The 24,688-nt window shown below is 47.4% G+C and overlaps 3 protein-coding genes across 4 annotated transcripts; 1 reads left to right on the top strand and 2 right to left on the bottom strand.

Moving 5' to 3' along the window:
• Positions 1–4,976, bottom strand: MRPL27 (mitochondrial ribosomal protein L27). The gene is made up of 4 exons (XM_043904199.1): positions 4,854–4,976; positions 2,685–2,816; positions 2,197–2,264; positions 1–426 (listed from the first exon to the last, which is right to left on the bottom strand). Exons 1-4 carry the CDS (start codon positions 4,891–4,893, stop codon positions 220–222), a joined length of 447 nt encoding a protein of 148 aa, XP_043760134.1. The 5' UTR covers positions 4,894–4,976; the 3' UTR covers positions 1–219.
• Positions 4,873–12,435, top strand: EME1 (essential meiotic structure-specific endonuclease 1). Of its 2 annotated transcripts, none has more exons than XM_043904196.1 (9): positions 4,873–4,996; positions 6,582–7,386; positions 7,470–7,597; positions 8,413–8,502; positions 8,583–8,704; positions 8,905–9,031; positions 9,264–9,379; positions 10,326–10,515; positions 10,763–12,435. In XM_043904196.1, exons 2-9 carry the CDS (start codon positions 6,606–6,608, stop codon positions 10,937–10,939), a joined length of 1,731 nt encoding a protein of 576 aa, XP_043760131.1. In that variant the 5' UTR covers positions 4,873–4,996; positions 6,582–6,605; the 3' UTR covers positions 10,940–12,435. The 2 variants fall into 2 exon arrangements, with proteins under 2 accessions (XP_043760131.1, XP_043760130.1); XM_043904195.1 differs by lacking the exon at positions 4,873–4,996 and adding an exon at positions 5,011–5,208.
• LRRC59 (leucine rich repeat containing 59) lies at positions 11,228–24,034 on the bottom strand. The gene is made up of 7 exons (XM_043904197.1): positions 23,699–24,034; positions 21,909–21,968; positions 19,925–20,083; positions 19,596–19,700; positions 16,748–16,820; positions 14,546–14,719; positions 11,228–13,136 (listed from the first exon to the last, which is right to left on the bottom strand). The coding sequence occupies exons 1-7, from the start codon at positions 23,801–23,803 to the stop codon at positions 12,892–12,894; spliced, it is 921 nt and encodes a 306-aa protein (XP_043760132.1). The 5' UTR covers positions 23,804–24,034; the 3' UTR covers positions 11,228–12,891.
• Between the last annotated feature and the right edge of the window lie 654 nt (positions 24,035–24,688).

Here is a 24,688-nt window from a genome sequence, read left to right as displayed (position 1 = left end):
CAGGTTTGTTCCCAAATAGCAGAAACTTGACTCTAGCTAACTTTATTGTTGGCCCCAGATCAGGTCTGCCAAAGGGCTTCCACCAATCACTTCAGAGTCTCTTGCAGTCACCACCAAGCAGACTTCTTTATTGGGAGGCCTTGTCATCGCTCCAACTCTTGATGACGTCTGGTACCATCCTCTCCTGTCACCTGGGCTCCAAAGGCCTCAACCAGGAGGTCAAAGCATAGCTACCAGTTTGAAGGTGCCCTCAGGCTTGGCAGGAACCACGTGGACAAAAGTCTTGTAGAGCACAGCCCCTTCGGGCAGCCTGGTGACCAGATCCACAGCCTCCGAGTTGCTGGGATTCGGCACGTAGACTTCCTTAGTGTAGCGGACTACCCCCTCCTCCAGCGCATACAGACATTTCTTCTTTCCCAGTCCCACCTGCAACACACGGAGTAGTCAGCTGGACAGCCAGGGGGGCCCATCCCAGGGCTCCAGGATAGACTCTTCACAAAGATTCAGGCCCTGGGGCCAAAAGGGAGGGTTCAGAAAGCTCCATCTAAGGCTCCTTTTCCCTCTGGGCTTGGTAATGATTCCATGATAAAGGTGGGAAAAGAAAACTCCAACAGCCAATCCTAGTGGTTATTCAGTCCCTGAGGGCTAATGCCTGGATCTCTATCTGTACAGGTGGCCAGAAGCCACACTGGACAGATGCCCAAACCAGGCCCAGGAAAAGGTCTGATCACTGCTCCTGGGAGCCTGCTTCTGGGAGGCGTAACATAACACTGGTTTGATGCAACATTTTCATTTATATGGTGAAGTTTAGGCTCAAAGCTATATAGATAATGCATATGCTAATTAAACAAAAGTAATGATATAAGCTAATACTGTGTCATACTTACTGTGTGTAAGCACTATTCCAAGCAATATTATACATATTAACTCAATTCTCACCTTGTGAAGTAGGTACTATGTCTAAACCTGATTTTCAGGTGAGAAATATGAGCAAAGAGATTAAAACAAACTGTTTATTAAATATACATATATTATTAACTATACATATCTTAGCTTTTTTCTTTTATTGAACTTGAGATTAGATGTGTGGCAAGTTTTATCCAGGCAGTCCTGCATTATTCAGTATCTCTCAAATTAAAAGAACTGACTCTGATTCAAATCCCAGCACTACTACTTACTACTGTGTGATCTGAGCAAGTTAATTTACTTCACTGTGTCTCACTTTTTTCAACTGCAAAATACAGATAAATATTAACTACTTCATAGAGTCATCTTGAGAATTAAATTGAGTTAATAATCAGAAAGAGCTTAAAATACTACCCAGGTCAAAACATATTAGTTTTTATCATTGTTGTCATTATTTTAGTAGAACTAAAAATGAACACAGTCACATACTGAATGTCTCGAGTTCCTAAAAAAAAAAAGTTACTACACATACAGTCAATTCACTTACAAATTAGCATTTTTGAAATAATTATGGGTTACTATCAGTCTTTCTGTGCCTACTAAAATTGTCAAAAAAGAGGTAAGAAGGGAGGAAAAAATTGATTACGGAGGAAACTAAACTAACTTTTTAAACAATGTAAAGACTAGAGTATAGGTCTGTGTTAAAGAACTTTCCTACCTTAGCAAGTGATACTAACTTGCTGATGCTGAAATTCCTGCCTGGTATGGACCTAATTTCTGGCCCATATACTGAATCCTATTTTATTAAATTCAAGTTATCTTTCAGGCTCCTAATAACAACTTTATGCAAAGGAGGAATTCTTAAAAATAAGAAAAAATGAATCAACTGAAATTAGTTTCTCAAGATTAAAAAAATATCTTAAATCACTAGAAATCTCCTCTTCCAAGAAATGGAGGTTAGAAAAGAGACCTAAGAGAATGAGGCTGATACTATTACCAAGACAAAAAAGTGACCTGGGACTCAGGAGACCTGGTTCAAACCCCAGTTCTGTCACTACCCCACTACCCACCTTTCTAAGTTTTTGGCATCCCACCTATAAAATACAGATGATACCTACCTACCCTCGGGATGGGACTGAAGATGAAATAAGAGAATGCAGGCCCAGGAATCAGCATGATGCTTGGCATTTGGTATGCACCCAACAGTTGCAACTGTTACAGTTATTGTGCTCAGGAGCATGGAGCGGTGAAGGAAAAGTGGGGCTGGGAGGGAAGCACAAAGCTACTTACATGGGCACCTGGGTGCCAGCGGAAGTGGCGCTGAGTCGCGAGGATGTTGCCAGCATGAACATAGTGACCTAGAAGAGAAGTCCACAAGTGCGCTGCCTTTGGGTGCCGACAATGAGGCAGACAGCAAACTGCTAAGAAAACACAGTAGCCCCCGCTTTTCCTGGCCCAAATGCTGCATACCAACCTGCAGACCCGGCCCTGGAAAGGACCAACTCCTGGAGAGTCTGACACAAGCAGCCCGCAACCCCTCCCTGGGAACCGCCACTTCCAGTCACATGGCCAAGGTTCCCACCTATTTGCTCTTCCTCTGCCCCTCCACCTTGCCTCAGGTCTTATCTGCTTCTTTAATTTGGAACTAAATGTTCTGGTAAGCAACATGGAGAGAACAGGGCCAGGCATTTGTGTGGTTTGCCTGCTCTTTTCAGAGGAACACCAGGGCAGCAAGGCAGGTTGCTAAGTGGGAAGTGGAAGGCAGGCCACACCCTTACCCTCCATTTTCTTGATGCCAAAGCGTTTGCCTGGAGACTTTCCACCAAGGTTCTTGGAGCTGCCACCTGTCTTCTTGGATGCGTATCTGACAGCAAGAGCTGCAGCCTGAGGAGGACTCAGCAGAGCTGTAACTACACAGAGAACAGAAATGTTGTTCAAACAGAGAGGCTTCCCAGGAGACTCTCATTCTTTGCCTCAGTGGGCCATTTGTTAAACTGAGAGGTGGCAGGGGGCATTTTCAGGGGAAGTGAAGATATGTGAGCAGAAATGCCACTTGACTGTGTGGGTTTTCAGGGAATGTCTTAAGTCCTTGTATTGTCCACAGTGTAAGCACTACATGAGTTGTGTGTGTGGCCTAGGGTTTGGGGGAGGGAGTAAAATATTAATGGAAAAAAAAAAATACCATGTGCCCTGACACATCCAGTCCTACTGAGGAGAAACAAAACCACAGAAACAGAAGCCAGCAAGAGGACACCACAGAGCTGCCTGTTTCAGCCTCACTCACCATTATACCCTCAAGACTCCATGCGCTGTGCAGGGGCCAGACCACAGAGGCCAACAACAGAACACCCAGAGAGAGGCTCCTGCTTTGATCTCACCCACCACTTTCTTAGCCATCCACCCATCCATAGCACACCATATACTTGTAAACAAAAAGGGCAGCCTCTCTGAGGGTGGCTCCCACAGGCTCCTGTGCAGTTCAGAAGGCTGGTCCCTTTGTTTGGCAAGTCCATTAAGCATAGGGAAGACTGATCGATAACCATGCCCTTGTTAATCTGACCTCTCCATCCTCATTCCGAAGTGCTCAGTGGTATTTATTTTAAAAAGGAAAGTGAACTAAAATTCATGCTGACCAGGATGGAAGCCCTGTGCTATACGACAAGCCCAGGATTGGTAATCCTTGCATTCAGGTCTCCAGATACAGCTGTGTTAATCAGGGTCATGCCAGAGTCTTTAGAGAACCCTGTGCGACCCTGGAGCCTGTCAGTTCATAGCTCCTAAAACCTAGGTTTCTGAAGTTTTAGTTAGAACAGAGACTAGCTGGGGCAAAGGACCAGAGATAAGGATTTAGAGAGACAACATATTAAATGCCCAGCATCAGGATCTACATACCTTTAAACACCTATACATTTGTTCACTCACTAAAGTGAAGAAACTGGACTTTGGCTTTACCTACCTTATCTCATTCACAAATCTTTCCCCTTCACCCTATACCTCATCCTCCTCAAAGAAAATGATGCTATCACCTACACAGCTGGTCAGGCAGAAGTCAATTATAGATTCATTATAGATTCCTTCCCTTTGCTAACCTCATGTATGGAGGGAGTCCACCAGCAAGCTCTGGATTCTATCTCCAAAACAGATCTCAAATCCACCCATTTCCCTCCAAGTTCACTGACACCAACATCCTGACTAAACCATATTTCATCAGGTCTACTGTTACTACTTCCCATCTGGTTTCCTCATTTCTATTCCTACTCCTTTTAAACTCATACAGGAGCAAGAGCTTCCTTCTCAAAATGGATAATTGGATCAAATCATTCTCTTGCCCCTCACTCTCTTACAAAACCAGGCCTCCTACCATCCTTAAGGTCTTAACTTATATGTTACCTCCTCAGAGGGCTTCCCAGACTACCCAACCTAAAAGAAAAGACACAGACACATTTTTCCCTCTCAGTCACAGCACCTGTAATGACGCACAATTTTATTTATGTGATTATTTACTGATTTATCTATTACAAGTAACTCTCCTGGGGCTAGAGACTGCCTTCATCTTCTCTGCTGAGCTCCTCAACACCTACCAGTGTCTAACACAAAGGCAGACCTCAACCTACTGAACGAACGGATTAACTTTTTGAGCGCCAATGTGCCAACGATAGCAACCTATTTTTGTAGATGAAGGAATCCAAAGAAACCCAGACAGTGGAGGCGGCAAACAGCAAGGGAAACTATGAACAAGCCAGTCTAGGTAAGGTCACGTGCTCCACGCCCCAGATGTCACGTGACCAATGACTGCCCCCCCCCCCCGCCTCCGCCACACACATTTCCCCCAGTCTCCTCCTTCCCCCAGGTTCCTCCACGGGGTACCGCCTCCATCCTCAGGCTCCCTGCAAGGTCTCCACTGCGCTTCTACCCCTGGCGCCACAAAGACCACGGCGTCCGATTACCAGCACTCCGGGTCCTCCAGGCCAGCACCGCCAACGCCATGTTTTACGTGCTCCCGCTTCCGGTGTTAGAATTGTGCTTCCGCTGCCGGGAGATCTATTTCCGGGTCCTGCGTGGCACGAAGGAGTGGCGCGACAATTTGCTGGTGAGCGCTGCTGGGCTGGGCTGCTGGTGGGCCGGAGATGTAGGGCCTACTTCCTGAGCCAGGGTCGGCCGGGGCTTGGTGGCCGCGGCCTTTGCCGCCGCGTGTGGACGAGCTGTCCGCCCTGTGCCTGCGGGAGAGACGTGGAGCGAGCTCAGCAGGGGCCTGCTTTTTGCCGCATTTTGCCAGAGTTACCGAGGCTGATGCCTTAGACGGTAAAGAAACTGCCTGTAATGCAGGAGAACCGAGTTCGATCCCTGGGTTCGGAAGATCCCCTGGAGAAGGGAATGGCACCCACTCTAGTATACTTGCCTGGAGAATTCCACGGACAGAGGAGCCTTGCAGGCTACAGTTCATGGGGTCGCAAAGAGTCAGAAACGACTGACTGAGTGACTGACACTTTAACCGAGACCTGAGCGGGGATAGGGAGGTTCCTCCCTAGTAGTTCAGCTTACTTTACAGAGCACTTCCTGCGTGCCAGATACAGTACTAACTAAGCTCAATAGATGAATTACTTTAAAAAATTTATTTTTAAGTAATTCTTGGCTGATTCATATCAATGTATGACAAAACCCACTGAAAAAAAAATAAATAAAGGAAAGGAAAAAAAAATTATTTTTAAGTAATTCTTGTAAAGTAGGTAATGTGACTAGCCCTGTTTTACTGAAAAAGCATGGCCGGAAGAGGTTACATGGCTCATCCTGCAGTGTTAGTATGTTCAGATTGTCTTGCGCACCACCCATCAATTGCAACCCTAGATATTTCTGTAAGAGAACTGAATGCATCCCCACAAAAACTAGGAGGTGAATGTTCATGGCAGCATTTGTAATGGTCAAAAATGGAATCAAACAGAATGTCCACCAAATGAATGGATAGACAATGTGGCACATCAATGGAGTGAAATGTTACTCAGCTATAAAAAGCGATGAAGTCCTGACACATGCTACAACATAAATGAACCTTGAAAACATGCTAAGAAGCCAATCACCAGAGTTCACATACTTAGGACTCCATTTCTGTGAACTATCTAGAATACGTAGTAGATTTGTAGAGACAGGACTAGGTTTATCATTGCCAGGGACTCCAGGGAAGGGGAAATGGACTGACTGCCTAATGGCTGTGGGATTTCTTTTTGAGATGATGAAAGTGTTCTGGAATTAGATAGTAGTGATGGTGATACAACCTTGCAAATATACAGAAAACTGCTGAATTGTGTACATTTTAAAAGGACGGAATTTTATGATATGTGAGTGATATCTCAGTTAAAAAAGAATGACTCTTGATGTCTCCATTTTACATGCTGAGATCGGTAAAGAGGTGGTATTGGGTCTTGTTCCCACCTCATTAACATTTTTTAATAGTAACCTCTACTTTGTTTATCCTCACCTTGACCTAGAAGGGATATGAGGAGGGTTCTTTTTAGACTACAGACATAGCTGTTCTGAGTTCCAGATTGATCATATTGGACCATGTCCTATTTCTCTGTTTCTCCATTTCTCTGTATATCATTTATTTCCATAAAGCTTGGCCATAGAACACAACTGAATTCAGTGCTACAGTTTGTGTCTCATCTCTCTTGTCATTGCAGGGAATTATCTGATTGCACATACTGATGGCTGTAAAGAAGTCATCACTCTCACTGGATTCCAGTGAGAGTGACTCTGAGGAGCTGCCAACATTTGCCTTTCTGAGGAAGAAACTGTCTTCAATAAATAGGAGGCAGCCTCAGGAGGATGAGAAGATTGTAGTGGTTGACATCTCAGATTCTGAGGCTTCCTGTCCATCACCAAAATTGAAAGAACCACCACCCATTCCAGAGGCAGCTGAAACTGTCATACAAACAGAGCCAGTCAGGGTGCTAAGCAGTGGAAGTGAGAATGAGGAGGAATTTATGCCCCTGGCTGAGAGGCTTATTTGTAAGTTTTTGACTCACAAACAGCTGAGCCCTGAAAAATCCAGCTCCCCATTTGAAAGGGTTTTGGATCAAAATAATGAAGGAGCATCACATGACTGGCAAAAACAGCTGTTTACAAAGATCCGTGATATTCCCCTCTGTGGTACCTCAGAGAGGCATGCATCAAATAACAAGGACCCTGTGGTTGACAATCCATGCCATCAGCTGCCAGCCTACCAAACTACCTGCTCTGTCCAGAGCAACAGCTTGACAATAACCAAGACAAATGCTGAGGTGCCCCTGCCTCAGAAGAGACGCAAGTATAGTCAGAAGTTCCAGAAGAGAAGCACACAGGGATGCCAGCAGTGGGGACGAGCAAGCCAGAAGGAAAGCACCCAGAGGCAACAGGAAAGGAAGAAGAAGGTAGCCCTGGCTAACAGGCTAAAAGCTCAGAGGCCAGAGGAGTGCTTAAAGCACATCGTTGTGCTGCTGGATCCAGGTCCTACAGGCATCTTTCTTTCTCTGCTGCTGGGTAAACTGCTTTCTGGGCCCCGCTGACCATCCCTTTCCCATCTGTTACAGTGCTTTTGCAGATGGAAGGTGGGGGTCAGCTCCTTGGAGCCCTGCAGTCCATGGGTTGCTGCTGTGTGATTGAGGCGCAGGCTGTGCCTTGCAGCCTCACGTGGAGGAGAAGGGCTGGGCCCTCTGAGGTAGGGGTTTTCTGATTGCTGTCTCTCCTCCTCCTCAGAGTTACAGGATAAATATGCTTTTATTCTAAAGGCTATATCTCAGTCAAGGCCCCAACTGGAAAGCAGATGGCACACTCAGCTTAGTATAAATTTGAGGAGGGTTTAATAAAGGGCTGTTTTTCAAGGTGTGGGCAGGGTGCAAGCAGACTACACAGGACAGCACCGTACCTCATATAATAACAGCTTTTACTTAGTTTCTCCATCTGGGGTAGTGCTGCCATTTCAGATTGGTTAATACTGTACTGTAGGATTGTGGACCGTTATGTGACTTTGGCTTTGTTTGATTATCCCTTAGTGTGGTGAAAGAGAGGTGCTCTCACAGACCAAAGTTTCCTTGGTGATTCTTACCTTTGTCATACCAAACCTATTCCTTTCCAAGAGCCACTCAGCTCATACTTCGCATTTACCCTCAAAGCCCAAATTACATATTTGTTCCAGATTCTTCAGAAGAGTTTCTTACCCTCTATTCCCCAACTCAAAATGCACAGAATATTGGCAGTTACTTCTCAGCCCATTTCAACTCACTAATGCCCCTTTCATATTCACTACTTCTAAAGTGCAGTACACCAAGGTTGAACCATTGAGGAGTGGGAGGGACAGAATCATGGGTTACTCTTTCTTGCCACCATGATTTCATTCCAGAAGAAAAAGGATACTGCAGAATGGACTAGGCCAATGGGGATGAAGTCATTCACCTAGAAGGCCTGGGTTTCTCTCACAGGTGCTGAGCACCTGCTGACCTGCCTCCCTCTGCGGGGTTCTGTGCCCTTTAACAGGATGGCAAGGAGGGCTGGGTGGAAGAGCCCATGGTTCTGGTGCTGCTTCTGGCAGAGGTGTTTATGTCTATGATCTACCACTTCAAGCAGGTGGGTACAGCCAGAGGGGTGGGTGCTGAGGCCAGGCTCTAGGGAGCAGACATTCATGCAGTTTCTGCCCCTTTACGCAGGGACGTCTGGGCAGCACTGAGGAAGGGAAGGAAACACTTCGGAGCTTTGTGACTGACATCACAGCAAGGACAGCTGGGAAAGATCTGTCACTCGTGATTGTGGATCCAGAGAAGTGCTTCAGGTTTGGATTTGTCCTCAAGACTTAGTATTAAAAGGGGCAGCTCTTGGGCCAACAGGGGTGAATGTATTCATCCCAGATCTGGGTCCCTCTGCAAAACAGCATCCCTGTTAGCCCTTTGTGACTCTCTGGTGCAGCCTTCTCACACCTCTCCTGAGCTCAGCCTGGAGCTGCTACCCTTTTGATTTCCTCCCCTGCTCCAGTGCTCCGAATCCTCTAAGAAGGAAACAGAGAGTGGCAAATAGAGGACAGGCCAAGGAGAAGAAGAAGCAACAGAAACAACCAGAGGCCAACACAGTGGCCATGGTGACCAGGGTAGATATGGAAGAGGTAAGAACTTCTGTTGCCTGAATCAGCGTGGGCACCCACTTTCCTCTAACCTGAGTTGCTAAAGAGTAAAATGCGTGCTGGACACTACTTTCTGCCCTGGCACTAGGTAGGAAAGAAGGGCCAAACAGGGAGCCAAGGGACTGGGGTGTAGCTTCAGTGAACAGTGAGAGGAGAATAATTTCAAACTGGTCTCTCCATACTCTTCCCATCCATCCTGCTTTGGAGTTTCTAGGCACTGGTAGATCTGCAGCTGCACACAGAAGCCCAGGCTCGAATTGTGCAGAGCTGGAAAGAGCTGGCTGACTTGGCATGCGCGTTCACGAAGGCCGTGGCCGAAGCACCCTTCAAGTGAGTGCCCCCGTCAAGTCCTGGCTCAGTTGCTGGGCCTTGTCCTTTACAGTGATTCTGGTACCCAAAGAAGATGTCTCCTTCCCCTGACTCTGCTGCTAGTCTCTTGTTGCTCAAGCTTGAGGCAGAAGCAACCTACTTGACCCTGGGGATTCTTGGAAGGAGCCTTCAAGTCCGGTCCCTTTAAAATGTTCTCCTTTAGCTTATATGTGTAGGGATCCCCTGGTGGCTCAGATGGTAAAGAATGTGCCTGGAGTGTGGGAGACCTGGGTTCACTGCCTGGGTCAGGAAGATCCCCTGGAGAAGGGAACGGCAATCCACTCCAATATTCTTGCCTGGAGAATTCCATGGACAGAGGTACAGTTCATGGGGTTGCAAAAGAGTCGAACACAACTGAGTGACTAACACTTGAGCTCATGTGTAAGTTTATGTTCTGCAGATTCGTACTGGGTTATCAGTGGGCCAAGGTACCAGGATTCATTGCAGATCAGGTCACAATGAAACAAGCTTTTGTAAAACAATGTTTTAGCCTACTTAGCTCAAGGGCTGTTCATAGTCAGAACTTAAAATTAATGAGACCTGAGAGACAATTGAGTCCTTCATTTTATACCTGAGGGAACTGAGGCCTGAAGAGACCAACTTGTCAAAAGTTGCGAGCAAATTAGAAGAACCAGATCTAGACTCTAAATTGCCTGATACCCAGTCCCCTGTGCCTACTCCTGTGCACACTGCTTCCCCAAATGGAGCCCAATCTCAACGTAAGCAAGAATCTGCTAACTTTGTGGTAATTTCTCTTTTAACGAAAAGGCGTTAAATGTTGTTTTTAAGGGAATCTAGTTTTTAAGCAACTAGCATTGCTTGGGTGGAACATTGTGCACACCTCTTCCAAGCTCAAGTGCAGCAGAGAAATGCACGACTTTTAGCTTCTCAACTGCGCTGTTTGCAGGAAGCTCCGAGATCAAACTAGTTTCTCCTTCTGCCTGGAGAATGACTGGGCTGGAGGGGCCAAGGTGGACCGCTCTGGCAGGGGGCTTGCACTGGTCTGGAGGAGACAGATTCAGCAGCTGAACCGGGTCAGCCTGGAGATGGCCAGTGCCATTGTGGATGCCTATCCCTCCCCACAGCTCCTGATCCAGGTATGCTATTCCAGGGGTCACTGCCCAGTGTGCTGTGGCCTTGGTGGACTCCCAGTTTCCATGGACAGCACTGGTGAGGGCCCAAGAATGCCTTGTAAGTCAACAGTGCAGGTCTCAGATCAGAGTCAACACTGATCAGGGAGGGAGGACAGATTCTCATCCTCCAACACAAGCTTCCCATCCTCTGTTCATAAATGAAGAATGGCTGTGGATGGTGTGGTATTAACAGGTCATTTACTCCTTTCAGGCTTATAAGCAGTGTTTTTCTGAGGAAGAACGCCAGAACTTGCTCGCAGACTTACAGGTGCGCCGTGGGGAAGGCGTGACAGCCACCTCGCGCCGTGTTGGACCAGAGCTGTCCAGGCGTATCTACCTTCAGATGACAGCTTTGCAGCCAGATCTCTGCTTAGACAGTGCAGACTGAAGCCAGCCCTCAGGATGAGGATGAAAAGCTGGTTTCCACCACTGCTCCTACCTCGAAGCATGACTACAGTGTAGGAATCAGGAGCACCTCCTGCAGCACAAGCCTGGGTCCTGCCCACAGCAGGCTTTCCTTGGTGTTGCTATTTGTGATAGTGTCTCTACCTGCCCACCTGGGGTGGAGGCCAAGATGCTAACATTTGCCTTCCTCTCTTAGCAAGTCGACTACCATGTATGCACCACCCCTGCCCTTGCCCCCGCCAGCCCTCAAAAATACAAAGGAACAAAGACAGACCGCTCAGACATGTATTTAATAATTGTAGAAATCCAAAAGTACCCCAGCATCAAATCTCCAGGTCACAAGTGAACTGCTCTCAGCTGGTGACCTGATGAGGCTGGATGTGCTCTTGCCTTCCTCCCACCCACTGAAGCTCCCTCAACCAGCCAAGGAACGGGGATCCAGTCTCTGTGCTGACTTCTGTATTCTCTTAATCTCATTTTATGTCCTGGTTTTAATTTCAATAAAGCATTTGTACCATTGGTTCTGGAGCTTAGAGGAAAAATAAAGGAATGTGTAGTGATTCTGAATAAGGTGTGGGCCTACGCAGCAGTTCTCCCTGAGGGAGAAAAGAATAAGTCTTTTCTTTCATTATCCATGGGCCACTAGTGCTGACAAGCTGGACCCCACTGTCTCTGAACATGACAGGTTCTCAATCTCCCTGGGGAAAGGCAAGGGGCTTTCAATCACGAGTATTCTGTGAATGAGCACCATGACGGCCATTTCTGATACAGTGAAAAGAGGTAAAGGAGGCCACAGAGCAAGAAAATGCTGACCCTGGCAGATAAAGGGAGTGGACAGTGCTGTCCTTATTCATGCTAGTTGTTACCACTTTTAAGCTCCATGATGTCTAGGATCGATTCTAAACATCAAGTCTCTTATGAAGCTTAGTTTTCAGGTTGTCTATGTGGTATTCAGTCACACCAATTATGTAACAGAGCTGTCATAGACAATGTGGCTTTGCAAGGATCCAGCTTCTTGTTTATTGGCAATCAAGGGATTAATGCTCTTAAACTGACGCCAGGAGCCTGGACTGTGCCCATTTTATAGAAGCCACATAAGCTGTGGCAGGACTCTGCAGGAGCTGCCCAAGACCCTCGTGGCTATGAGATTTCTATTTATGGGTCATAAATCTGTTTCCCATGAGAGATTCTCTACTCCAGCCAAGAGACACCCAATTCTGGTCTAAGTTTTGTTTACTCAGGACATTATAAAGAAGGTAAAATGATGGGAAAAAAAGATACCAGTTGGGATCCAAAGATACCAGGTAGGAATCCAGTTCTGCCCCAAACTAGCTGGAAGACCATAGGCAAGTCATGGAAAGCCTCAGTCTCCCTGTCTACATTGGACTGGATGATCTGGAAGTCCTGTCACAGCCCAAGATTTTGTATGGCTGTTAAAATATCTGAATGTCTGAGATCCTTAAAAAATAGGTATGCCCCTCCCCCTCAATTTAGATGAGATTTGCCAAGTATGATGTTCCCCTAGTCCCCAATAACACACTGCCTCCTGATCTGCCCTGGCTCCCCAGGGAGGAATGAAAGAAAGGGTCTGTGACATACAAAAGTATAAATGTAGTGACAGCTGACCTTTAGTAGAAACAAGTCTTGCCTTTACACAGCTTTGTATAACAACTAGAAAAGGCTCTCTCCCTACCCCAAGCCTATTCTTTTAAGCATGCAGGTAACTGTCCCCACCTCCTATTTCTCCTTATTCCACCAGGGAACCCTGACTGAGGAACAAAGAAGTCTTACAAAGAGGAGGTCTCAAGTACCAAACGGCAGCCATTTGATGATGGCAGGTAGGTCTGACACTAAAAAGAGGTTGTGTCCAGCAGAACCCAATTCCATAGGAATCCAAGCTCCAAGGCTGGGAGGCAGCAGGTGTTGAGGACAAGCTCACTGTTGAGAATCGGTCTGCAGGACCCACTGGAGGATGTCATGGCTGCGCAGGCCCCGGACGGCATTGTCGTAGATGGTGTTCACACTGGTGCAGAGGGGCTGCTGCTGCAGCTCGGTCACCCGACAAGCAACCAGCCCACCAGCCACACACAGCAGCAGCAGGAGCAGCAGCTTCAGCACAGGCCAGGATCGAGTGTGTTTCCGGGGTGGTGGCTTACGGGGGCGAGAGCCGGACTTAGATTCTGGAGGGACAGAGTCACAGGAGACCGAGTTCAGGCAGTTGAAGGAGAGGACACTATAGTCAGTGCTAGTCTCCTCCATGCACACCCACTCACATCCTCTGCTCTGATGAAGACTCCCCAGGCCCTTAGGAGAACACATTTGCAAGAAGACTTGAGCTCTTTAAAAACTTTGCTATGCAGAGATTGAAACATGAACCTTCTCCCTTGGATCTCAGGGAGTAGACTGAAAATGGATTCATTCTGGATGTCTCCATGTAGCATACAGTCCCCAGGGTCCTAAGGTCTCTGTAACATGCTAATGATCCAGGCCCCTAGGGCCAAGGGCAGGGCTTTATCAGGAGGTGTCAAGCATGGATAGAGTGCTGCCCATTTGGGGAAACAGGTTCAAAGTTTATAAATACTTCTAATATATAAAATAGAAAGCCTTACACACATTGTAAGCCTTACATACATTGGCAACAGTGATTAATGCTGGAAATGGGATTACAGGTGATTGCCATTTTCTGATATATACAGAAATTCTCTGCAATGAATATATTTAAAATTAGGGGAGGAAAATTGATTTTGAAATTTTTAGGCAAATTTAAAAACCTGCCTGAACACCCATATGCCAAGAACTACATGATCCTGTCAGAAGTTTTTCTCAATCCTGTCACAACCCTGTAAGGAGGTATGATCCTCATTAACATGAAGGAACAAAACGGCGGTGAGCTTGGGTGACCTGCTCAAGGCCAGTGAGGGGCAAGCAGGGACAGGCACAGGCCTCCCCTCCCCACAGAGCCTCCCTGTTCAGGTGTCTTTCCCTCAGGGGCCCCTTTTGGCCCAGAAGATATACAGTCCTCACTTATACATGGAGCCACATTGCTATACAAATCCAACAGGACATACTCAGGCAAAACACTAATGTGTTTTTTACATGACATGGCTTCCTGAATGCAGGCCACATAATTCTTCTGGTGTTCACTAAAGAGTGATCTGCTCCGACTTGGAAAGAAAATCAACAGGCCACGCTGGCACCACTGAGACAGCACAACACACTCAGAAGCCCAGTCCATTTGCTGGATGATGGAAGGGTCTTCTGAGAGTAATATGCCCATATGCAATCTTTACGTTCTGGGTGATTTTAGAATCTAACCTTTACAAAAAGTGCAACTCCCTGCTCGGGAAATGTTCTCAGCCACATCTGATCCAAACACGTGACACTGGGAAAACAAACCAGTCAGGGCAGTAGGAGGGTTCCCATTCCCTATAAGTGGATCCTCCAAGTTACCCCCAGACTTTAGAGTATATTGTACCTGACAAGGTCTGTAAGCTTGTTCCCTCGCTCATTCACTCAGCTAGGCCTGGAAATCTAAGCCATTTTCTCACCACACCCCTCCTGGAACCCTGCAACTGACAGAAAAACCTACTTGGGGCCTGATTTGTTTCCTTCTTAGGTTTCTTCTCCTGCTCCCGCTTGGCTGCTTTGAGGGCGTCATACTCCTTTCTCCGGCGCTCCTTCTCTTCTGCCTTCTCCCGCTTCCGCAGTTCCCGCTCTTGAGCCTCCTTAGCTCGTTGCTTGGCCTCCCACTTCTTCTCAGCCTCTACAAGAAAGTATACCCCCAAGTGGCTTCTCTCACAAACCTCCAGTGTGCTATCCCAAGTAATTAATATGGATTCGGGCTCCCTTCCCCTAATGTGGTGGATCACATGTCTTTCTGTTCTCTGGGGAGTAAGCCCTCCCTAAAATACAGTAAGCTGCTCTCAGGGTTTGCCCAGTGGATTCTTATTAAGGGGCTCCTAGGCACAAGCAGCAGAAAGAGTAGGGTGATACAGCAAGAGGGGCATAAGAAAGGTATGGGTGATGAGTCTGGTGCTCCTTTAGAACTGTGAGACACAGCCATTCGCAGCTGTGCACAACTCAACTATGAGCAGAGAAAAGAAGGGAGGTGTTGATTCTATGGGACTCTCATCTTTCCAAGCTTTGGAAAGGAATGTGGCATGGGAGGGCAGGATGAAAAAGTGAACATTCAGGTTCAGAGTTAGAAAGGTTGGAAATGTTTTCCTGAAAAAGTAAAATAGCTTGTCAGAGGGTACTCTAGACTTCAACTTAGGAGTCTATATAACACTCAGATTTATTCCACAGCTCAAGTATGTTTACACACGGCACCCACCTTACAAATAACTGGTTTCTAAAAATGCACTTCCAAATAAGTTATCTGAAAGACTGAAGTACATTTTTCCAAAGCCAGAATGCCACAGGTGGTGGTTAAATGTTCTGTTAGGGCTCAAAAGCCTATTGAACTGTCATGTATCTGAATGGTAGCAGTGTTAGCACTGTAGCTTCCCACTGCTTTTCTACGTGTAAACAAACTCCAAGTTCCAGACGGGCACCAAGAATGCCAGGAACACACTCTGCCCAGCCGTAAGAGAACGTGTGCCATTCAGAGGCAAGAGCAGCAGCAGTCACAGTAAAGGCAGCACCGCAGCCATGCATGTGCATGGGACCGTCCCAACTTGGGGGTTCTGAGCTCACGGCCCGCCTGTCATCAGCACTACACGTGTCCCTCTAACCACAGGAGTCCTCCAGTAAGGGGGCTCAGAAGTCAGCCATCAACAGAGCATCTGCTATGTGCCGGGCCTTGTTCTAAGTGCTTGGATACAGCAGTGAAGAAAAGTCAGGCTCTAGTGCCTAAGTCCTCTGCTTTCTACAGAAGGAGACAAACAATAAACAAGTGAACAAACGGTAAAAAAAGATAGTGATGTGTGCCATAAAGGAAATAATCAAGGATGTGATAGTGGCAGGTGGGCTGGCAATTCTAGTTTGAGTGGCTCTGAAAGGGTTATGGTTAACCTAAGGCAACATCTGAGCAGAGATAGGGACCATATGAAGCCAACAGACAGCCACATGAAGATCTGAGGGAAAAGGAAGCCAAGCAAAGCCCCTAAGATGATCCTGTACCTGGCGTGTTTTGCAACAACAGAGGCTTGTGTGGCTGAGGGTAACTGTGCTCTCTCCCTGGCATGTGGATGAGGACAGAGAAGCAAGTAGGCCGGCGCATGTCGGGCCCTGTCAGCCATGTTACTGAGTTTGAATTTCATTCTAAGTTCAAGTGGAAGCCATGAGAGGGTTTAGCCAAATAGCAGCAGAATTGACTTATGTTTTAAAAAGATCTCCCTGGCTGCCGTATGAGCCGGGGCAGGGTGCTCGGAGGTACTGTGGCAGTCCGCCGGAAGGAGGCTTGACTAGCACTGAAGGTTCCACAGCTGACAGCCTGGGCATGGGAGTAACAGGAGAAAGCAATCACAGACATTTCCCAATTTCAGGCTTGAATAAGGATGGTGATTTCCCTTTATGGGGCAACAGCATGAGGTACTAAAGGGGATCTGGTTTAGCCGTGCTTAATTTGAGGTAACTTACTAATGGTCTAAGCAGACAGAAAGACAAGCAGTTGAATATGACTGTGGGTCTCAGTGGAGAAGCTGGGACTGGAGAGATGCTGCCATCTACCACCACACTACTCCCTACTGCCCTGCAGGGCTCCTCTCCTGGATCCTAACTCCTTAAGCACGAGAACCAGCTGGCTGGGATAAGGACCGGGAAGATAACTAGAGAAGGGGTGGCGACCTACCTCGGTCTATTTCCAGTCGCCGCTGCCTCTCTCGCTCCTGATCCGCCTGCACGGCCTTCATGTGCTGTAACACCTGCAAAGGGAGAGGAGGGCACTGAACTACTCTGTGTAATTGTCTTCACTCGGGGAATCTCAAAAGAGATTTTGCTCTTTTCAGGAGTCCAGATTACCAGCGCCCTGCAAGCAGTGCAGAGCTAATGGAGTTAATCCTAATGTCCTTGTGTTAATCCTTGTGTCCTCACTGCACCAACCTTAGTCAGAGAAGAAATGTATGAGCACAGTTCACTAAAGCTCAGGAAAAAAAGTTTGTGAAATACAATACGAACTGGCATCTGTAAAAAGTTCTGCTGTTTACAGTCACTTCTTACAATTCTCCCAGCAACTTTTGTGTTGTGCAGGGCCAGCACTTCCACTAAGACACCTTCCTGTCCGCGCCCCGCTGTGGCTGCCTCAAGTTCCCCTCCTCCCACTTAACGGGGAGTTTTCTTATCCATCTCAGTCCTAGACTGTAAACTCCCTAAGGGTATGGACTATTGTCCTTAGCTAAGCAGTAAGCACAGAGCTTAGCTAATTACAGGCACAGGTATGATGAACAACTGACTGGATGCCTATTGTAAAAGTAAGGAAGAAAACCCAGGCTCTGATGTCATGTGGCTAGAAAGTAGCACAGCAGAGAGTGCAGGTCTCCTGAGTTCCTAGGCCTAGGCCAGGGCTTGTCCCTCTTACCTCCAGTGCACAGAGGCAGGAGAGTTCTAAAAGAAAGGCATTATATATGCTCATTAAACACTGTTGCTTTTTTACCTTATCTTCTTGACTCATTAATAAGAGAAGAAAACCTAAAGCATTCTAAATTAAGACAGCAAATTGTCTTAACTGTCTGTTTCACGAATGCATTAGACTATTCACTACTGAATACTAGATATGTATTCAAATGTAAACATCTTTCTTCATGGAAACTTCAGGCATGGCTACGTCAATCGTAAGAGGGGCTCACGGGCAGGCCTACAAAAGCTGCTCCCTCCAGGAACCTGGCTTAAAGCCACAGGAACCCTGTCCTGAGTAACCCACGACCAGCACCAAAGTGCACCGTCTGACGCCTCTCCAGAAGAGTCACGCTTACTTAAAAATGGCTGCTCAGCACGGGGCTATAGGATCTGGAGGAAGGTCAAGCATGATGGGGAGAGATGTGGCCCAAGCCCCTGTCTCACTCTGAGCTCTGAATCTTATAATAAGCACAACCATGCAGTTGGTTTTAGTTGAGTAGAAGCTGGATAAGTAAGGAACTGGAATGTTTTAGAGCTGCCACTTTTAGCTTGGCTACAATACATGAGGAGTTAGTTATCTGACCACACAGGCTGTTCAGAAATGGGAGAGGCGCCTCTGGAGGGTAGATTTTGTCTACCTATCCTAGTCCACAGCAGGTAGTAAGCAGTTAATGATTTCTACTGAACTAACAAATTATGTTTAAAAGGTGCTTTACTATGAACCAAATAGATCAGTTACTATGTAGCCACAGGGTCAGAGCTGGCAAGACATAAACTAACTCCTGGAGACAAGTAACCTTCTGATTGGCCCACACTACTCCTATACGTGCCTAAAGGTGTGGACAGGAGACAGCTCTGAGCAGTGGGGCCAGGAACATAGCTTCTCACCACATCCACAATGCACCATGATCCCAGAAGCTGTCTGGTGAATATCTGTGAATACTAAAGACGTTTACACTTATTTCTGTCAGTAAAAAACTAGACTATCAGCATCTTCTTTGGTTTAATGTATTATTAGTTGAATGAATAAATGGATAAATCAAAGATGTTGCACATTCAGAGTTTCTCATGTCACAGACAGAAAAGGAATACCTACTTCCCAGGGTTATGAGGATTACAAAATGAAACATGCAAAGCACATAAGACAAAGGAATAGTCAATGATGGCTATTGTTAGTCTTCAGAACAGACATCACCCTTAAAGCAGAGTTTTCAGAACAGGACTTCACTAATCACTTGTACTGTTCCCCACTGAGGGCAAACTGTTGCCTTGGCTTCTTGGATGCACTGATGTTGCATTTGGTTTCTTACAACAATGGGTGATACAGAGTATCTAAGAAGTCCTGAGCTAATGCTAAGAAAAGAAAGGCCATTACTCCTGAGATTCATACAGAGAACCCATCATACACACATTTTACTTACATTAATCTAGCATTTAAAGTTAAATCCCTTTTTGTTCACAATACCCCCTAAACATATAACCAAGTCATCTGGTGCTCAACTGAAGCAGCAGCAACCTGTTCTAAAGCTGCAGGGAAAAAATGACTACAGCTAGAATTGTTGAGAGGTGGGTACAGTGCTGTTCTTAAGAAGCAATGTAAAGTACCTTCAGGGTTATTGGAAATGTCTGCCTTCCAAGCTGCCCATTAGTTCCTTTCTCCTATGTCAGATGACTCAATTGAAATCAAATGCCAAGTCTGCCCAGGATGTGGCTGTTTCCAGGTATAAACTTACAAATATTAACCACATCTTTATTATCAAAATTCCTACAATAACTTTACTCAGAAAGGCCACAGTCCCTAACCTCTTTGCTCCATATGAACAACTGTCAACAGTACAGGGTTGGATGATGCCAGGTCCTGCTTTCTGAGAACAGAAGCGGCAGTACAGCAGAAGAGAGCATTGTCCTAGGCTTACAGAGTAAAGAGAGAAACAAAGGTGCCTTTGCCTGACAGACTCAGAGCAGACATATTTTAGAGATGTTTGTGTCTTAAAAACACACAGCTCCAGGTGCCCTGGCAGAGAAAAACAAGAGGCAGACCCCAGGGGAACGTGTGAAGGAGCCACTGGGGAGCTCCTGCTTACCTTGTTGGCACACTGCTTACACTGCTTTTCATCCAAGCAGTCCCCTGCCACCTTGGCCAGGACAGGGTCCAGGGGGTTGTCCTTCAGGTCCAGCCACTTCAGGCTCTAAAGAGATGGGGCAGAGTGGCTGGTGAGCCCAAGCACACATGAAAAGTCCCTCAAAGTGGGACAAAGTGAGCAGCCCTCTGTGTTCCAGTTATAGGGAGAGCCACCTGAGGCTGTGACAACAACGTGGTGTTCTGTTGGCTTCTCTCACAGTCACGCCCCCGCAGTTCCCAAGCCCTCTGCCACACCTGGCTATGAAACACCGGGTCAGGAACTGTTGTTACCTTGAGTTGAGCAAAGCTGACAGGCAGGGTGACCAGCCTGTTGTTGAGGAGGTCCAGGTGCTGGAGGTTGACCAGGCGGCCAAAGTCCACTGGAAGCTGCCGCAGTTTGTTCTTACTCAGGTCCAGCTTAACCAGGTGTGTGAGGCCACAGAAATCCGACTAGGACAAAAAGACAGAACACCTAGGCCTTGGACTCACACACTGTGACCTAACAGTCCGGAAGCCCCCAAGTCAGAGGCACCTATACACAAATCCCAACTCTTATCTTGTACCAGCTGTTCCAGCTTGAATGAAAATGGAGGTAGCAAGCATCGCTGCTGGTGGTGAGCAGCGAGACGGGTGCAAAAAAGCTGAGCTGGAAGCAGCCACTAAGTAAGTGTGGGTTCCTTCACCCTCGGTTCTATGACCTGTCGTCAACAGCACATTATATTCAACTTTCATAGAAGCTGCCCAAACATGGTGTGACCATCCAATTTTCTAAAAAGATCAAGTGCTCCTTGTGTGCATGCATACAGCTGCATCCGACTCTTTGCAACCCCATGGACCGTAGTCCTCCAAGCACCTCTGTCCATTGAATTCTCCAGGCAAGAATAATGGAGTGGGTTGCCATTTCCTACTCTAGGGGATCTTCCCTACCCCGGGATCAAATCTGCATCTCCTGCGTTGGCAGCTGGATTCTTAACCACTGTGCTACCAGGAAAGCCCCTGTTCTTCGTGTACCCAGTGTTATTCTTCATTGTTCTCTGCAGCACCTAGCACATTACTGAGTACACATGCTCAAGGAGTATTCTTTGAATGACTGACTAAACAGGCTGGGGCTCATCCTACTCATATCCTGGCTCCTTAGCACAGTTCAAAACATCCCTCTTGTCATTAAGCCTTTGCTCGGCACCCATCTGAAGTGATGGTTCAACCTCAGTTAATGATGCGCCATTTGTATTCTCTGGGAACCTGTAAATGCCAGTGGATCTACACTTCAGGGGAACGCATGACAACTGAACAAATTCACACTGAAAAATGCACTTGGTGGTACCAAGTGACAATCTGACAAAGTTGCAGCAGGCTGCAAGGAATTGCTTCCCTTCTTTAACTAGATATAAAATAATCCTGGAAGAAGTGGAATCTCAGATGCTTTTTTCCAGTGTTAGAAACTAATCTTGATGAGCTGCAGGAAGATGCTATAGATGATAAGTGAGGCCCAGGAGAATACTGAGATGGAAATGGACTAATGCTTCAAGGAAGAAACTGCCAACTTCTGAGACTTAATCCCTGAGCCAGAGCCAGAAGAGTATGGTAAGGAGTGACGAAGCCAGAATAATGGGCAGAAAAGGCAACAATGACAACAAACTTAGGCCTGACAGTGAAGGAGCACTGTCATGGAGGAGAGACCAACCAGTACCGAGGAGAGGCTGAGCAGGGCTGAATGATTCACAAGTGGAACAAAAGGAGAACTGGGAGAAGTTGTACAAGGAGAGTCAAAAGTATTAGGTTGGATGTGCTAAACAAAACTGTATTTCAAGTATTGGGAGGATAATGATATGACAGTTCTACAAAAACACACTTTCTCCTGTTCCCCATCAAAACATGTACAAGGAGACCATTACGAAAAGCTTTCTCTCTGGAATGCAAAGAAACTTACAAAAGAGCCTGTAGCCTCCTCTACTGCAACAAGGAAGTAAACTATTTTTTGAAGGAATAAAATAAGGCTGAAAAAAGATGAACCCAGTAAACAATTCAGCCAATATCCTGTTGACTTTAGTTTTCAGTAGCCTGGCTTTCCCACTATTTCTAAAGAATGAGGTCTCTACTTTGCTTCCCTTCCCACTGAGACAAACCACCCCACTCTACCTGCAACACACTCCAACTTAGTAGTAGCTTGCCTGCATGCCTATCCTGAAATTATGTTTTATGACATGACCCCCCCAAGACAGGAAGGAGAAACATCAGGACTCTCAAAGAAATTATGCTTGCTTGCCAGCCTTACCGGTAGAGTCGTCAGTTTATTGCAGGACAGATCCAGTATGGTGGCCTTTGGGAGGGCAGCCTAGGAAGGGAATGAGAACAAAATGTCAGATCAACACATGGAACAATTCAGTGACATCTGCTAATGAAGCATTTTCCAGAGAAAGTTCCCACAATTAGAAAAGGCCTTGTAGAAAAAAAAAATACTCAAGTATAATGTTCCTGGAGACAGAAAAGGAAACCCAAGCCAGTCAACCATGACCTAGAGAAGAATGCAAAGAGTAAAGATGTGGCTGTGAAACATCCAAGAAAAAAAACAGGTTCTTAGAAATTCTCCATAGCACTTTTAATATTCTCTCTAGCACCGTCCTTACTAGGTTTCAGGAAAGAGACTGTGTCTAATATAGCTTTTTGATTTCCATATTCTCCAGTTCAGAACCTTCCAGGCACTCAAGATACCCTTGTGACTAAATGAATGAGTGAATGCAGAGTGAAAACAAGGCTCTCCTAGCCCAGCTATTTTCCCATGGGGTTCAGGCTGGAAAGACTCAGCAAAACTGATCCTTCTTTCTCCCAGGGGTGGTGCTGCACTAACCAGATGCCTGGGATAGATGATTTGGGACATCAGTCCTAAGGCCAGGCTGAAACATGGGGAAGAAGGCAAATATTCAGTTAAGGACAAGGGGCCAACATGCACTTTCCGAATGTCAGAAAGTACCAAGAACGAGGTTTGATCACCTAAAACGTTTGAGACATTACAGTGGGAAGAACACCTCAGTAATAGGTACATGCATCAGTATTTGCTCCCTCCCAAGTATTTTACATTACAATTTAATTAATTCTACCAACAATCCTATGAGATAGGAACAATTATCACCATTTTATAAATGAGGAAATCTAGGCTTAAAGGTTAACTAGCTTGCCAAGGGCACTCAGCTATTAAGCAATGAAGCTGATATATGAACTAGGAATTCCATTCTAACCTCCATATTACACAGCCAAGGTGGACGGAAAACTGGGCCAACTGCCAAAGGTAAATGTAATTCATTAAAGGCAGTGAGGAAAGTGCAGGTCATCCAAAGTGAGGCTACCATGGGGGATGTGGGTGGGGAACCAGGTGGGCACAGCAGGGATATACCATACAACTCCACTTTGGCAACAAACTAGTTTTGTAATGTCCCTGGAGCCTCAGGCTTGTTTCCCAGTTGGGGATGTGGGAGTGGGTGGGTGGCCACAGAAGCGCATATTCCCGCCAGTTTCAGAGTTGGGAAAACTTTGCCAACCAAGCAGTGAGATCTCACTCTCTTCAAGGAAGGACGCCTCAGGGCTGGGGCAGCCAGCTGGGATTGCTGACTTCCTAGAAAAGTCAGGTTCTGGGCCACACCCAGGAGTACCCGGAGGCCTACTCGGACCGAGTCATTCATTCATTTGTTCATTCATTCCCCGAATACATCCAGCAAACGCTCCAACGGCTCCCACTTTGGGTCGGGCACGGAGCTGAACGCTGTGAAAGCCTCAGAAATGGGGGTGGGGGTGGGGGTGGGTGTGGGGGGGAGGAGATTCACTCCTCACTCTTAAAAACTCCATAGCCAGACAAGCAGCTCTTTCCCATCTTCTGGAATCGCGCCCAAGTGACACGTGTACATCCCAGGAAGAAAACTGGAGCCGGACGCGGCCTCCCCGGGGACTCAGTCCCACTCCCCCACCTGTTTTAAGCCATGGAAACTGAGGCATGGGAAAGGAGGCGACCTACGCAGCAGGGGCCAGTGCCAGTAGCGGGTGGGCGCCTGGGCCTTGCGGGACTGTACTGACCAGCTCCTTGACCGGGACCTCATTCAGGTCGCTGAGGCTCAGGTCCAGCTCGTTGCCGTCCAGCTTGTCGCGGAGGTTCCCGCCCTTGCTACCGGCCTTGGTCATGGTGACGCCGGCTGAACGGGACCCAGCTGCGGGGCACCGAAGGGCAGGGGAAGCGCTGAGAAGCCGCTCGTCAGCTCACCGGACTCGCACCCAACCGACAACACCTGCGTCCTCCGCCACTGCAGGTGCGAGACCGCCGCCGCCCGTCCGCCCGCTGGCCGCACTCTAAGCCCCGCGCCCTGCTCCCACCGGTGCCACCGCGACGACGACCACTTCCGTGTCCACGTCACCTTCCGCGGCCACTGAGACGGGCTGGGCCAGAGGGGTCTGAGCGTGTGAGGGAGCGCCCTCTGGCGCCCAGGATGGCGCCTCGCTGTCACCGCCAGCGGGGGCGGGGAGAAGGAGCGGGGGGAGCGGGAGGGGGGAAGGAGTGGCGGGGGGGCGCGGAGGAGCGGGGGTCGGGGCGGGGAATGGGGTTCAGGCTTTAAGTTCCGCTGCCTGTTGAAGTAGCCAGGTTCCCTGGTGTCCGGAGGGCGCGCTCTCAGTCAGTCGTCGCTGGTACTGTCCGGAGGCCAACATACTGGGGGCCAGAAAACCTTGGCTCCATCCAAAATTGACCTCATCAGATCTCCCCCATTCTTTTGGATTAGGAGCAGAAACTGAGTGTTCTTCAAAATTACTCTTTGTCCTCTGTTTAACAATCCCCAAACTATCATCAAGACTTCCTTGGTGGCTCAGACGGTAAAGCGTCTACCCACACTGCGGGAGACCTGGGTTCAATCCCTGGGTGGGGAAGATCCTCTGCAGAAGGAAATGGCAACCCACTCCAGTACTCTTGCCTGGAAAATCCCACGGACTGAGGAGCCTGGTAGTCTACAGTCCATGGGGTCGCAAAGAGCCAGACACGACTGAGTGACTTCACTTCAAACTATCATCATCCAGAAA

The sequence above is a fragment of the Cervus elaphus genome, chromosome 5 (assembly GCF_910594005.1).
Source record: "Cervus elaphus chromosome 5, mCerEla1.1, whole genome shotgun sequence".
NCBI lineage: Eukaryota > Metazoa > Chordata > Mammalia > Artiodactyla > Cervidae > Cervus > Cervus elaphus.
Note: the sequence above shows the minus strand (reverse complement) of the source record. Positions and strands in the feature narration are given on the sequence as shown.

What these genes read in the sequence shown, in the direction of transcription:
- EME1 (XM_043904196.1), top strand. Translation starts at nt 6,606, where the DNA reads ATGGCTGTAAAGAAGTCATCACTCTCACTGGATTCCAGTGAGAGTGAC. An exon ending in GAAGGGCTGGGCCCTCTGAG is followed by an intron (nt 7,598 to 8,412) that starts GTAGGGGTTTTC and finishes GCCCTTTAACAG; the next exon opens with GATGGCAAGGAGGGCTGGGT. An exon ending in TGATCTACCACTTCAAGCAG is followed by an intron (nt 8,503 to 8,582) that starts GTGGGTACAGCC and finishes CCCTTTACGCAG; the next exon opens with GGACGTCTGGGCAGCACTGA.
- MRPL27 (XM_043904199.1), bottom strand. Translation starts at nt 4,893, where the DNA reads ATGGCGTTGGCGGTGCTGGCCTGGAGGACCCGGAGTGCTG. An exon ending in TGGCATCAAGAAAATGGAGG is followed by an intron (nt 2,265 to 2,684) that starts GTAAGGGTGTGG and finishes CTTCTCTTCTAG; the next exon opens with GTCACTATGTTCATGCTGGC. An exon ending in GCTGGCACCCAGGTGCCCAT is followed by an intron (nt 427 to 2,196) that starts GTAAGTAGCTTT and finishes CGTGTGTTGCAG; the next exon opens with GTGGGACTGGGAAAGAAGAA.
- LRRC59 (XM_043904197.1), bottom strand. Translation starts at nt 23,803, where the DNA reads ATGACCAAGGCCGGTAGCAAGGGCGGGAACCTCCGCGACAAGCTGGAC. An exon ending in GTAAGCAGTGTGCCAACAAG is followed by an intron (nt 16,821 to 19,595) that starts GTAAGCAGGAGC and finishes CTCCCTTTGCAG; the next exon opens with GTGTTACAGCACATGAAGGC. An exon ending in GCGACTGGAAATAGACCGAG is followed by an intron (nt 14,720 to 16,747) that starts GTAGGTCGCCAC and finishes ACTTTCTTGTAG; the next exon opens with AGGCTGAGAAGAAGTGGGAG.